This window comes from Pseudonaja textilis, chromosome 15 (assembly GCF_049901715.1).
Source record: "Pseudonaja textilis isolate UNSWEBS1 chromosome 15, rPseTex1.2, whole genome shotgun sequence".
Lineage (NCBI taxonomy): Eukaryota > Metazoa > Chordata > Lepidosauria > Squamata > Elapidae > Pseudonaja > Pseudonaja textilis.
The window spans coordinates 2,626,942-2,641,007 of NC_142004.1; the positions used below are offsets into that span (position 1 = coordinate 2,626,942).

A 14,066-nucleotide genomic window follows, 5' to 3' on the forward strand; every position below is an offset into this window, starting at 1 on the left:
TCAATCTATCTTTTACAAAGCACCTGAAGGCAGGACAAGAAGCAACGGGTGGAAACTAACCGAGGAGAGAAGCAACGTAGAACTAAGGAGGAATTTCCTGACAGTTAGAACAATTCATCAGTGGAACAAATTGCCTCCCGAAGTTGTAAATGCTCCAATGCTGGAGGGTTGTTTGTTTTTTTTAAAAAAAGAGACCTAACAACCGTTTGTCTGAAGTGTTGTGTAGGGTTTCCTGCCTGAGCAGGGGGTTGGACTAGAAGACCTCCAGGGCCCCTTCCAACTCTGTTCTTCTGTTAAGAGGGATTGACCAATCAGCACTGGAAGAAGCACCATCAGGTGAGCCCGGTTTTGTCCCAGGCAATCAATGGCCATTTAAGGAGGTCTGGGGACAGCTGCGTTTGGATGGGAGAATCTCCTCCAGAGGCAGGATGGTGCTTTGTAGAAGAGTTTGGGGTGTTCTTTTCCTGGGTGAGTCCAAAACAGGGTTGCAAACAAAAAAGGAGATTTATTTTTTCCCCTTCTCAAGTTCTGAATTTATTTAGGAGCTGCCTCTTGGTCTGCAGTCTTTGTTGTCTCCAAGTTCTTTGCCATTTTGTGGAATGAATATATATATATATATATTGGACCTTGGTTTCTTTTCCTCTATAAACAAGGGTTTTTTTTGTCTTTAATATATTAATACCTTTGGGCCTCACATTGTTCCACTTGAATGCTTAGGGAGCATCCTAAGAGGCCAGTTCACTTTTTTTAAAATTTATTTTATTTATTTGGTTTGTCAATTGCTTACAAGATAATAGGTAAAAGTAAAAACATAGTTATGAGTACATGGATACATATAAGAAAAATAAAATAAAATAGAGGTTTATCTGCAGCATCTTTAGTTAAACCAGTTCCTTGGTTGTTGTTGTTTTTTGGATTATTTAAAGACTTGGCCTCTCTACACCTCCTTCAGTTCACCTTGTTGAACTTGCTACTAATCCTGATTTACAGCCATAGTGTTGAGCTGAGAGAAGTGTGTTTGCCGGTCGCTCTTGGCTTCGTTTGATGTGAAAAACCCCACCTCAAGAAAGAAATTTCTTTTTTGGGTTGGAGTAGAAGACCTCTAAGGTCCCTTTTAACTCTGCTTTTCTCATTCTAATTCAAATTGCCCTTTACAAACCACGAGGGATGGGTTTGTAAAGAAGCTTTTCAAATAATGTTGGTGAGTAGGTGTGTGTGACATGAGAAGCAGGCTGAGGGAGCGAAGCCAACAGATTCCGGATCAGCCATTTTGTTCCTTCTGTCTTTTCAGCAACTCAGCTTTTGGCCCAAGGAAATGGCGGCTTTTCCTCCCCAGTTACGGCTCCCAATTCTCTTCCGGCGACCACGGAGGAAATGAACTTCTTCCAAAAAGTCTATCATGGTAAGCAGCCTGTTTTGCAGGCGCAAAAGAGCGTGAATGTTGCGTGGAGATTTCAACTCGGGGAAGAGATGCCTTGCATCTCAGGGAAGGGATGGGAGACCACTCAGTGCAGCGTCAACCAATCGATTGGCAGAGAGCTGGAAGGGACCTCTGAGGTCTTCTAGTCCAACACCCTGCTCAAGCAGGAGACCGTCTACCATTTCAGACAAGTGGCTGTCCAGTCTCTTCTTTAAAAACCTCCTGTGATGGAGCAGCCACAACTTCTGGTGGCAAGCTGTTCCACTGGTTAATTGTTCTCACTGTCAGGAAATTTCTCCCTCCCTCCCTCCCTCCCTTCCTTCTCTCCCTCCCCTCCCTCCCTCTCTCCCTCCCTCCCCTCCCTCCCTTCCTTCCCTCTCCTTCCTCTCCTCCCTTCCTTCCTTCCCTCTCCTTCCTTCCTTCTCTCCCTCCCTTCCCTCCCTCTCGCCTTCCCCTTCCTTCCTCCCTTCCTTCCATCCCTCCTTCCCCTCCCTCCATTCCTTCCTTCCCTCTGAGGTCCTTGACATACACACCTCAGATTGGGTGCCCAGTTTGAGCTATTGTGGGTGGGAACATGGGGTAACTTTTATGTGATTTTCACGTCTGTTGCCTCAGATCTTGTATTTCTTCTGATGCTACTTCAAATTCAGTAAAAGTCCTTTCCTCTATAAACGGAGTCGAAGGTTTTCTTTCTTGGATTTTGAACAGAGCCTCACCTGACACCCAGCTTGGAAAATGGCCGTAAACATCTGGTCCAGTTAACCTCTCTCTCTCTCTCTCTCTCTCTCTCTCTCTTTTGCTTCCTCCTTTTCCATTTCCATCCCAGCTGCAAGGGAACTGATGTGGCGTGACTCCCCCCGTGCCATGAAACCTACGGCAAACGACTTGCCGATTCCCCCAAGTCCCACTAGGAAACCAATGGAAAGCCGATTCTTGCAAACTATTGAATCCAACGCCAACCTGACTTTCTCCTTGAGAATCCTGAATGGTAAGTAAGGCTGATCTTTTCAGAGATCCAAGGTGCATTTTCAAGAGGCGATTTGGGGTGTTTATTTCTTAGAAGAACAAGTTTCGCTTTTCGCCCAAGAAAGACCCATATCCAGTTGTGACTAAACGGGGGTGGAATGCGAGGGGAATTTTCTCCCTCTTCAGAGGAACCATCTGCCCTATAATTTTTTTTGCCCATTGCTTTGGCGCCATCTCTATGAATCGCTTCACCCCAGATCCTGGTCGAGGGGCGACGTTAAGCGTGTTGTCCGGATATTGCTTGCCGGTTTGTGGCGTTGAAGGTGTGGCGGGTTTTGTCTCTCCTTCCAGAAAACTTCAGCGCTGAAGCTGCCCCTGAGGTCCATACGGAAGGCTCTGTGCTCCACGTAGAAGCGAGCATCCGAGCCAGCCCAGGCATCTTCCCCAAACTCTTTATTGAGGACTGCTATGGAGCCGATGCTCCACACCACAGCCATGCCAGGAGGATTGACATCATCGTGAATAACCACGGGTGAGGGGCTGTGGGTTATGGGGCTGGGCTGGTGGAGGTCTTTCCCCTCCAAAGAGATCCTCCCGCAAGGCAGCTCTGGGTGAAATGGAAGCGGAGCCAAGAGAATTTCTCTGCAAGGTGCTGAAGACGACGTCAGGATTGCAGCCTCCCCTTGGGCTGGGGTCTTGTTAGAGGGGCTCTCTTCCAGCTCCCATCATCCCCTGCTGTTGACTATGGTTGGGTGGGAAGATAGCACTAGCCCTTAGATTTATAGACTGCTTCACAATGCTTCGCAGCCCTCTCTAAGTGGTTTTACAGAGCCAGGCTCTTGACACCACCACCCCCAACAATCTGGGTCCCCATTTTATGGAAGGATAAAAGGCTGAGTCGACCTTGAGCCAGTCGGGATTGAACTGCTGGCAGTTGGCAGAATCAGCCTGCCATATTGCATTCTAACCACTGAGAATGGAGGGAGGGAGGGAGGGGAGAGGGAGGGAGGAGGAAGGAAGGAAGGAAGGAAGGAAGGAAGGAAGGAAGGAAGGAAGGAAGGAAGGAAGGAGGGAAGGGAGGGAGGGAGGGAGGAAGGAAGGAAGGAAGGAAGGAAGAAAGGAAGGGCAATAGCAATAGCCCTTAGACTTATATACCGCTTCCCAGTGCTTCCCCGCCCTCTGCATATGGGTTACAGAATCAACCTCTTGCCCCCCACAATCTGGGTTTCCTCATTTTATCCACCTCGGAAGGAGGAAAGGCTGAATCAATCTTGAGCCTGGTGAGATTTGAACTGCCAAACTGCCGGCAGGCAGCAGAAGAAAGCCTGCAGGACTGCGCACTCTTAAGCCCTGGGCCACCGAGGCACAGGTGGAGCGGTGGGTTCACCTGGGAAGCGCAGATCCCCTCCCCTGGCCTTGGCTATTTTAAAAATAAAAAAAGGTTTGTCACCTGCTTTCTGCCCTTGGCAGGTGCCTGCATGCCGGGGTTCCCGAAATAACCTGGTTTCGCAAAACAGACTCCTCCATCGTGTTCAAGCTGCCCGCTTTCCTGTTGACGGATGACTCGGAAGAGGTAGGAACGGGTGGGACATGTACGCCAGTCCTCAGGCGGAACTTGGGGAAAGCGAGGCAAACTGGTGTGACCAGGGAAACGCAAATTCTTCTCCAACAAGAATCCTACACAAACACACTGGCTGGGTGGCTGCATTGCAAGCTGAACTGTACCCTCCTTGCCCGCACCTGCCCCCATTGTACACTGCACCTCACTGCTGATTTTGGGTCGGTTTGAGGGTTTGAGGTGTTTTTTGGCCTCCCAGAGGCTTGAAAGAAGCGTTTTGCAGGCCGAATAATTTCGTCACTTCCGGAACGGGCCTATTATTTAGCCTGCAAAGGTGTTTTTCAAGCCTCTGGGAGGCCTCAAAACACCTCAGATCAGCCGAAAAATCAACTGTGAGACGCACACATGCACAGTGAGGTAAATATGCCCGCGGCTTGTGTGCTGTCACTAATGGCTCTGCGTGCCACAGGTTCGCCATCACGGATATAGGGTGTCCTGCTTAGGCAGGGGCTTGGACTAGATGACCTCCATGGTACCTTCCAACTCTTTTGTTATTCTACTCTATATATTCCAAAGCCGAGGCTTCATTTAACTTCTTTATAAACATGCAAAGTAAATTTTACAATACCGGTTGTAGATTTCTCCAACATGGAGCCAACTCAAACAGAAGCAGACATGTTACTGGTTCAGAACAGAACAGCAACTCTGGAGCTCAGAAACAGGCATCAGTTTCACTTTAGTTTAGCAAGTAAGCAAGTTAGTTTCTCTTTCACTTTAGAGCTGAGGGCCAATTCTCTTCTCTTTGCTTCCAGATCTATCTTCATTGCCTTCTCACAGCTTGGAGCCAGAAGCTTCCTACGACCCCTGGGAAAAAGATGTGCATCTTTGACAGCACCACCTCCAGGTGAGCTCTCAACCCTGAGCATCTCTTGACCTTCCATTTCTGACCCAACCAGGAAAAGGGAACGACTCTTATCAACCGGGCACCGGAGAACGTGGCAGCCCCGTGGATGAAGTTTTCGTAGCGATAACATGGAAGTTCCTTGCCATTGTTTTTTTCTTTTCTTTCCAAGATGTCTGTTTCCCCCCACCTCCCACCCCCGGTCTGGCCAACAGCCCAGAAATGGTCTGGAGTTTCTCCTCTGAGTAGCGATCAAGTTTAGCTTTCAAAATGAGTCCACGGAGATTCTCAATCATCCAGGTCATAGCTGTCTCAGAAGTGCTTTTTTCCTCTCTCTCACTTCAAAAAGCCACTTTTTTATCTGGAGGAGGAGGAGGGGGAGGAGGAGGGGGGGGAGGAAGGAGAAGAAGGAGAAGAAGGAAGAAAGAAGAAGAAGAAAGAAGAAGGAGGAAGAACAAGGAAGAAGAAGGAAGAAAGAAGAAGAAGGAAGAAGAAATAATTTCACTTCTCATCCAAGAAGCTTCATCAATTCTGATGGTGGGAGTGGGGTGGAAGGATAGGTGCAACTAATTTAATACCTGCAAGGCTTCACTTAACCACTGCAGCAAACAAGATTGTAAAACAGGGTGGGGGGGGGGACTCATTCAACAACTAGAAACTGTGGAATCGGTGTTGGTCGTAAGTTCGAGGGCTTACCTGTACATACAAGGCAGTGGTGGGATTCAAAAAATTTTTAAAATTTTTGAATTCTACCTCTGATACAAAGACTTCCCGGAAAGTCATCCCCTTCAGGAAGGCCCCAAAGGTTGGGATTGCGTTATGATTCAGAGGATGAACGTTTCCTAAGGACGTTCTGTCTAAGGACGACGGCCTTAGAAATAGTAAGAGTTGCTTTTGGATTATTTTCAAAAGGTGGAAGAATCTGGACGAACTCTCCAAGTCATCAGTCTGCAGCTGTTGTGACAGCTACTGCCACCAGGAACCCGCTCCTCGTGGGAATCTCAAAGGTACCTGCTGTATTTTATTCTTTTTAAGCCGAATGGCAACAAGTTCCACCCAAGGTGAAAAAATCACCCACTGTGATTTCCATGTTGTGAATTTTGTGTGTTGTGTGAACGTCATGCCTATCATTTATAAACCATGCTTTACTTCTCCTCCTCCTCCTCCTCTTCTCCCTCCTCTCCTCCTCCTCCTCTTCTCCTTCTCCCTTCCTCCTTTCTTCTGCTTTTTTCTCCTTCCTCCCTTCTTTTCCCCTTCTCCCTTCTTTCTTCTTCCTCCTCCTCCTCTTCCCTCCTCCTCCTCTTCTATCACTTTTGGTGTGGAAGAAGTCCTTATATTTGGATCTAGTTAAGAGCCAGTTTGGTATAATGCTTAAAGGTATCCGGCTAGATACTGGGAGACTGTGAGTTCTAGTCCTGCCTTGAGCATAAAGTCAGCTAGGTGATTCGGGGCCAGTCACTTCCTTTCAGCCCTAGAAAACGATGTTTCTCAAACTTGAGCGCTTTAAGACGTGTGGACTTCAACTCCCAGAATCCCCCTAGGCCAGGGAATTCTGGAAGTTGAAGTCCACGCATCTTAAAAGTGCTCACGGTTGAAAAACATAATCTAAGAAGGAGGAAATGGCCAGCTGCTTCTGAAAAACCTTGCCAAGAAAACAGCAGGGAGACATCTCCAGGAATCGGACACAATTGAACTGAAGGAAAAATAAAAACGACCACCTGGATGGCCAAAGGTGGTTAAGCCATAGAGCGGGCTCCACAGCTCAGCCTAGAGTGGCTTCAGAACCTTCTGAAGACTCCAAATTGCTTCCCCTTGGAGCTCAGACGCACCTTGAGTTCCTACAGAAATTCGGGCAAATATTTGCTGCTGTGATTTCCTTGGTTTTCCCCTTTCCGCCACTAAGCGTGGGGTGCTTTCTCCCATTCAGGCTTTCTAGGTGAAGGGATATCACGCAGAGAACTCCTTGGCCCACTCAAAGTCCACAAGCAAGATGTCTCGTGGCTGGAAGGTTGGCATTTTTCCGGATCCTTGCTTATTAGCCACTTACAGGGCAGGGTGGAGTTTTGACCCTTGTCCAGATGGGCGGTCTTCAAACTCCCGGAATCCCTTACCCTAATTCCGGTAAGGATTCTGGGAATCGCAGTCCACGCCCCAGGCGAGGTCCCAGCTGGAGAAGGATGACCCAAGAAGCCCGTCAACGAACCTCTCCCTTCTTCTCTTCCGCAGGGAAGTGCCAGACCGTGAAGAGGATGCTACTGGTGAGCGTGGCCTTTGTCTGCAGCTGCATCTTGGCGGCTTTCTTTGTCGGGGTTCTCATAGCTTTGGTCCTGGCCGTGCTGCGCTATTATGGCGTGGTGGCCAGGCCCAGGTGGCTGAGGGCCCGCAAGGAGCAGCCTTTCCACACAGAACTACAGACGATGGTGGGCGCTTGCCTAGAGCCCGAAGAGATGGAGAAGGAATCCAACATGGATTCCTGCGAGCACAACAGCGAGACCCCGCAGAAAGAAAAACCAAACGGTGGAGGCGAGAATTAAAAAGCACCAGCCAAAATCACGCTAGTTCATACATTCCCCGGAGTCTTAATGGCTCCTGCGTCACTTCTCCATGCAACACATTCAACCACAATCTAGCAGATTAAACACACACACACACACACACACACACACCCTGTTTGTTTGTTTGTTTGTTTGTGCTGAACATCTCAGGTGAACTGTAGTTTATTTCATCTACTGCGATATAAATCAATATACTGCAATCTGTAAAGCAGGGTTTTGTCGGCTCGGTTCTTCCAGGGAAGGCTCCGCGCTAGCCGGGTTGACATGTTTTCCCTTAATATTTTTTGGGGGGGGAATGGCTGGAGGGGCTTATTATAATGTGGATGGAAAAGACATTTTAACTTGGGGAAGGGGGGTGGGAGGGTGAGCCTTTCCTTTTCTCTATTATACAGAACTTACAACTGTTTGGTGTAATAACCAACTTACAACAGTCCATTCAGTGATTGTACGAAGTTGCAGAGGCACTGGAAAATGTGATTTATGACAGTGGTTTGTTCACACAACCACTGTTGTAACATCTCCAGAATCACGTGATCCAAACTCAAGACGCTTGGCAAACGGTTCATACTTACGACTGTCGCTGTGCCAAGTTCACATGATCTCTTTTGGCAAGAGCAAAATTGACGAGGAAGCCAGTTTCGCTTAGCAACCGGGTTACTGGAACAATTCTTGGACAAGGGTTACAAAAAAACAACATGTGGTAAAATGGGCGCAAAACTCCCCAAATAGCAGCAGAAATATTGGTTGTTAAGTCAAGGACGACTTGCGCATGACAGAAATCTGCAATTCTGCGCTATGGTGCTAGGATGTAATTCAGCCAAGAGCCAACGTCGGTTTGTTTTCCCTTTATTTTTTAAGACGGCTAAAAGAGGAAAAACTACAGTGAGGTTGGTGAGAAACCAGTGGGACGGAATCAACTCCCAACTGTTGCAGATTTCAGTGCAATTAAATCATTGGGTAAATATCTAGTACAATTCCTCAGTGGATTTCACAGTGTAGGAGAAAACAGTGTGCTTCTTTCTTGCTCATCCTTGCTACTATATACTTATTTAATAGAATTTAAAGGTCACCCAGCTCCAGCTAAATTTGGGTGTCTTACATTAAAAAAAAAAAGTAAAGACTTACAATAATAATAATAAGCTGTTTGATTAAATAAGATCCATTTCTTGAAACAAGATCTAAAGATCGAGCTAAAATCAACCCAGTCCAGCTCTTCATTTTGATCTCCAGTACCTGAACACACTTTCAAGGAAAATCTCATCCCTTTCTTGACTCTCCTCTTCCCCAAAACCCAATCGAACAGATCTGCTACCCTGATCCACATTGAACCAATTTCAAAATAGATCCTAGACCCTGGAGTGAGAGGTAGTGATATGTATATTATATCTATATCTATATATATAAAAACACCGGACTCGGCATCTCAAAGTGCAGGCGGCTTCTTGTTGCTTTTGTAAAGTTTGCGAAGGCTGGAATCCATTAAGAAATCCACGGACCTGTATAACAGCCAAGTGGAGGGAGGGAGGGAGAGAGAGAGAGAGAGAAAGAAAAAGAGAAATAAAAGAAGAAAGAAAGAGAAAGAGAAAGAAAGAAGAAAGAAAAAGAAAAAGGAGAAAAAAGTGGCGAGAAAGATAGGGAGAGGGAAAAAAGGAATAAAGAGTGATATGTGTGTGTGTGAGAGAGAGAGAGAGAAAGGGAGAGAGAAAGAGAGAGAGGGAGAGAGGGAGGAGTAATTCATCAACTATTCATTTCCCCTGCCAGACAGACTTGTTAGCCTACAGTGAGAAACTTTTTGCTGGGGCTAAATAAAGGAATTTTTTGAGTTCACTTCCGAGGGTTTGTCGTGTTTGGGGAGCCGCGTCAGAACCGCTCTGCTCCCCCCTAACCCAAGAGGCTGGCCCAGCCCATACCTGTCAATAGGCTTAATGATGAAAGGGATGGCCGTAAGCCCAACGGCCGTCGTCGTCCATTTCCTAACCGGGAGTGGCCAGCGGGTCAAGCTGCCCATGAGGTAGAGGGACCCTGCGCAGATGCGGTTGATGGTGAATCCGGGGATGGCCACCGAGGCTAAGCCTTGCCAGATGAACGTGTCCACCATGGCCACGGCCGCCTGCATGGCCCTCCCTCCTTCCTGAGGGTTTGCCTGGTCAAAAGGAAGATTTAGAGAGTTATTCCTTATTTCTCCGTATTGAACAAATCACTGTAGCCTCTTTCCGCGGTGGTCTCTCACATGCCAGCTGGGCAGTGGTGGGATTCACATTGTTTTTACTACTGGTTCTGTGGGCGTGGCTTGGTGGGCGTGGCAGGGGAAGGATACTGCAAAATCCTCATTCCCTCCACCCCACTAACCTGCTTTCCAGCTCCGTTCTCCTGGGCAGGGCAACCAAAGAAGACCCAGCCAATCAGTTGGGACTCGATGGGAGGCAGAGAAGAAATGGGCTTGGTGGGGCCAGTCAGAGGCGGGATTGGCCGGTTCTCCAAACTACTCAAAATTTCCACAACCGTTCAGAACCGGCTGAATACCACCTCTGCGGCTGGGGAATTCTGGGAGTTGAAGTCCACGGATCTTAAAACCTCTCCGAGGTTGGAAAAAACACGATTTTCCTGCACGAGGAAACCTGTCCCAAGGATGTGACCCTCCAGCCTTCATACTTACAGCTGCCATGGCTTTTTTACCCTTGTCGACCGCATCCGCTGTCACGTAGGTCGTGGCCACGCCATAACTGGCCCAGACCACGGAGACGGGCACCAAAGCCCTAAAAGATTCTCCCACTTCATTAGCGTAGCCTGCAACAAACAACAAACCACATTCAACTTCTTCTGTCCTAGACCTGCCCCAAAAACACTAAGCCAACCCTGAGTCCCAGCAAAATCCTCTTTTATTACATTAATGTGAATTTATGTCATTCACAGTCAGCCAACGGCTTGGCAAACCGTCTTGTGAAGGTATACTGATGAGCTCAGACCTTTATCAATCCTGGAACGCTGCCCAGTAAAACTCCACACTCAGTGTTGACAAGGAAGGGCTGGGTTATAACGGACAAACCTTCACGAGGCTGGAACGAACGAACGACTGAACGAGTTGTTTCCTACAAAAGCCCCCTCCCCTTTTGCTTCTCTTTTAATCCCCATGAGGGGGGGCATTCACTGTCCACCTGTGGCCTTACTCCCACGTCGACCCTGAGTTCTTAATTGTGCCTTCCTTTTGACAAAATTTCCCCCTGCCTCACTGCTGTCCCAGCCTAAAGGCAGCTGATGACTGCCAGCGTGCCCTGGCCCCATCTCTGCCTCTGATGCAGAGCCCTTGTCCAAGCCTTCCTCAGCCTCCAGGACTGGCCCAGGTTCCTCCCAACCTCCTCAATGCTGTCTGACTCTGCTGCCAGCTCCACCAGCCGCCGGCGGGCCACAACACAGCTCTTTCATTTCCTCATCCCCATTTTAATCTGCTTCACAGCCCTGCAAGGTAGGACAGGCTCAGCCATCGTGACCCTGTGTCTTCCTCCTGCTGCACTGTACCTTGCTTCTTGGCTTAGCAGAGGGTGTAAAAGCAGCTCCTTTCACTATTCAAAACGCAACACGAGCCCCAATTGGAGCTTTGTGAACAAACCACGATTAAACAAATGATGATTGAGCACCTGACTTTCCCCACGGAGGTTGTAAGTCATAAAAGGGGGCAAAACCCACTTAACAACAGAAATTTTGGACTTGGTTGTAGTTGTAAGTCAAGGACTACTACAGCCTCTTCTTAAAATACCCCAAAAATGGAGAATGATGCTCATTGATTGATGGATTATGGACCATCAAGTCAATGTCACCTCTTTTGCGAGCCCATACATTTCTTCCATGAAATAAAATTTATTCATCAAGCATATATGACTGTAGAATAACCATTTATAGACAACTCTGGCCACTGGTTTACCTATAATTTGTTTAGACAAGGGTTTGTCCGCTCCCCTACTTCTAAAGATTCAGGGCAGTTTGGAATATAATGTCAATCAAAGCATACAAAAATATTAAATATTAAAAGATACAGAATTTGTTCAGAAACATAGAGAAGAATTAACATGATTTTTTAAAGAAAATAATAGACAACATACATCGACACAGAACCTATGGGACACTACGAAGGCATTTACCTGTGGGATCATAATATCGTATACAGCAAAAAGGAATAAGGAAAGGTGGACTCAACAAAATAATCTGCAGGAAATAATTAAAAAATTAGAGACTCAATTACAAGTCACCCCACAAAATACCAAATTTTTTTTTAAAATTAATTCTAATAGACAGTTTACGTGGGCAGGCTGGCCTGGTCCATCGTCCCTATCCAATTTAATTTGTTCCATCCCAATTCAAGCCATCAGCAATTCAGATTTTAATTGAATTAAATCAGAAATTTAATTTGGGTCGGACAGCTGCTCCTACCGTCCTGCCCTTAAGGGGGCAACCTCACCGTAGGAGCAGCTGTCCGATCCAGATTAAATTTCGTGATGTTGCAGCACAAAGAAATGTGTCCTTGCTGCCTTCTGCTGTGCCCTTCAAACCACAGCCTTTTCCTCCTGGCCGCCTCAAGCACAGAGCCCTTCCTCAGGATCCAGAAAGTCACCTTGAGCCACACTTCCACGTCCAGCTGACTTCTCTCACTCCAAAAACCCCAATTCTCACCCTTTCAGGGCCTCCTTAAATTGTACCCCAACGCCCTCCGATCTCCTGCATCTGGCCTGTTTTTTTAACTCCGAGGCTTTCTTTTAAAAACAACCCATTTCTGCCATTTGTCAGATATCGTCGTGTAGGGTCTCCTGCTTGGGCGGGTGGGGCTGGGGTTGGACTAGATGACCTACAAGATCCCTTCCAACTCTGTTAATCTATATCTAATCCGTCTGTCTGTCTATCTGTATCATCTATTTATCCATCCATCCGTATCATCTATCTATCTATCTATCTATCTATCTATCTATCTATCTATCTATCTATCTATCTATCTATCTATCTATCTACCCACCCATTATCTCTCTCCCTCTCTTTGCCTGTCTATCTATCCATTATCTATCTATCTATCTATCTATCTATCTATCTATCTCCATCCATCCATCCATCCATCTATCCATCTATGCCACATTCACACAACCCAGCCAAGAAACCTAATGAAGGAAGTCTGCAGTTCCCACAAGGCATATAAAGCCACCAAAGGGTTCAAGCGACACACAATCTCACACACAGACCCACAAAATCCCATCAAGGTTAACACTAATTCAATTCAAAATGTGCTCTGAGAAGGGTTTAGTCCTCGATTTACAACCGCAACATTTTTTTTTTAAATTACCAAGTGAAACATTTGTTAAAGGAATTTTGCCCCCTTTTGGGCCACAGTTTTTGAGTGAATCGGTGCCATGGTTAATTTAGTAACCCAGTTAAATGAATCTGGCCTCCCTGTGTATTCTGCTTGCCGGAAGGTCGAGAAAGGGGAATCGCGTGATTACCTGGGATCTTGCAACCGTCATAAATATGAGTCCGTGGCCAAACATCCTAAACCCGGGCATCCTCAACCGTCATCTATCTAAGTTTGTGGCCAAGCATCCAAAATCGGCTCGCGTGAGCCCAGGGATGCTGTAACGGCTGTTAAGTGTGAACCACAGGCTGCAATGGCAGTTAAGTGTGAACAACGGGCTGCAAGGGACGTTAAGTGTGAACGGGTTGCAACAGAGGTTAAGTGCGAACAAAGGTCCTAAAGTCACTTTTCCCTGTCCCCTCGTTACTTTGAATGGTCACTATAACCGAACTGTTGTAAGGCTAGGACTACCTGCCCAGCAGATTTGATTCTAAGGGGGCTTAGGAGGGCGGGAAAAGGTCGTGTGAAGGTAACAGATTTCTGCCCGCATCTTGGGCAGGTCGGCTTGCAAAAGTGAAAGCAAATGCCCCTTCACTTTCGGCCAAAACAAAATCCCTTCCGCCCAAACTCCCTTTTACTCCGGAAGGCTCTCCAATAAATTCCCCCCTCCCTTTCCTTGCCCGGGATCCACTCGGATTACAGGATCTCCCCTTCTGCTCGCTCCCCAGGCGCCTCGTTTTTTTCCTCCTGCCTCCGGGGCGCAGCGCGGCGGCCACCGGGCAGCCCCTCCGGACCCGCGGCGGCGGAAAAAGCGGCGCCTCTTCGCGGAACACTCACCCAGGTAGCGCACCCAGGTGTCCCGGTAGAGATCCGGCGGGGGATCCGCGGCGCCCGGCCCAGCCATGCCTCCCTCGGCCGCTCGGCCGCCACCAGCGGCGGCTGCAAAGACGCGCCCCGCCGCCTCTCCACGGTGCGCCCTGGGCGCACGTTGCACCTAGGAACCGGCCCCAAAGCCCGGTCCAAGCCACTTCCCACTGGCCGCGGAGAGGGCGGGGAGAGGCGGAGGAGGGGCGGCCGCTGGGCCGGGTTCCGCTTCGCTCTCGCCGCTGCTGGAGGACGGCTTCCTGCTCGGCCCCCTCGGGCAGCTGGGCTCAAGCTGGCCGGCGCCGGAATGGACCAATTCGCCACGGCACAACTGGCCGCGGGACAATTCAACGATTCAATTGTTTTTAAAAATATTATTAATATTTTTGGGGCATTCCTATTTCCTTTGGTCTCTCCTTTGGCATCCTTTCTTGCATGATTCTGTTCCACTAGTTTTCTTCCCTTGGTAAGCT

The 14,066-nt window shown here is 48.0% G+C and overlaps 2 protein-coding genes across 4 annotated transcripts; one reads left to right on the top strand and one right to left on the bottom strand.

Moving 5' to 3' along the window:
* Positions 1-250: 250 nt before the first annotated feature.
* LOC113450898 (zona pellucida sperm-binding protein 3-like) lies at positions 251-7,608 on the top strand. 3 transcript variants are annotated; one of them, XM_087913075.1, is made up of 9 exons: positions 251-336; positions 1,292-1,402; positions 2,247-2,408; positions 2,738-2,918; positions 3,857-3,959; positions 4,757-4,848; positions 5,758-5,852; positions 6,773-6,853; positions 7,072-7,608. In XM_087913075.1, the coding sequence occupies exons 2-9, from the start codon at positions 1,375-1,377 to the stop codon at positions 7,377-7,379; spliced, it is 1,050 nt and encodes a 349-aa protein (XP_087769201.1). In that variant the 5' UTR covers positions 251-336; positions 1,292-1,374; the 3' UTR covers positions 7,380-7,608. The 3 variants fall into 3 exon arrangements, with proteins under 3 accessions (XP_087769201.1, XP_087769200.1, XP_087769202.1); XM_087913074.1 differs by lacking the exon at positions 251-336 and adding an exon at positions 346-468; XM_087913076.1 differs by lacking the exon at positions 251-336 and adding an exon at positions 1,084-1,107.
* Positions 7,609-8,230: 622 nt separating this feature from the next.
* Positions 8,231-13,833, bottom strand: MTFP1 (mitochondrial fission process 1). The gene is made up of 4 exons (XM_026722206.2): positions 13,567-13,833; positions 10,057-10,187; positions 9,311-9,543; positions 8,231-8,896 (listed from the first exon to the last, which is right to left on the bottom strand). Exons 1-4 carry the CDS (start codon positions 13,631-13,633, stop codon positions 8,824-8,826), a joined length of 504 nt encoding a protein of 167 aa, XP_026577991.1. The 5' UTR covers positions 13,634-13,833; the 3' UTR covers positions 8,231-8,823.
* Positions 13,834-14,066: the final 233 nt, after the last annotated feature.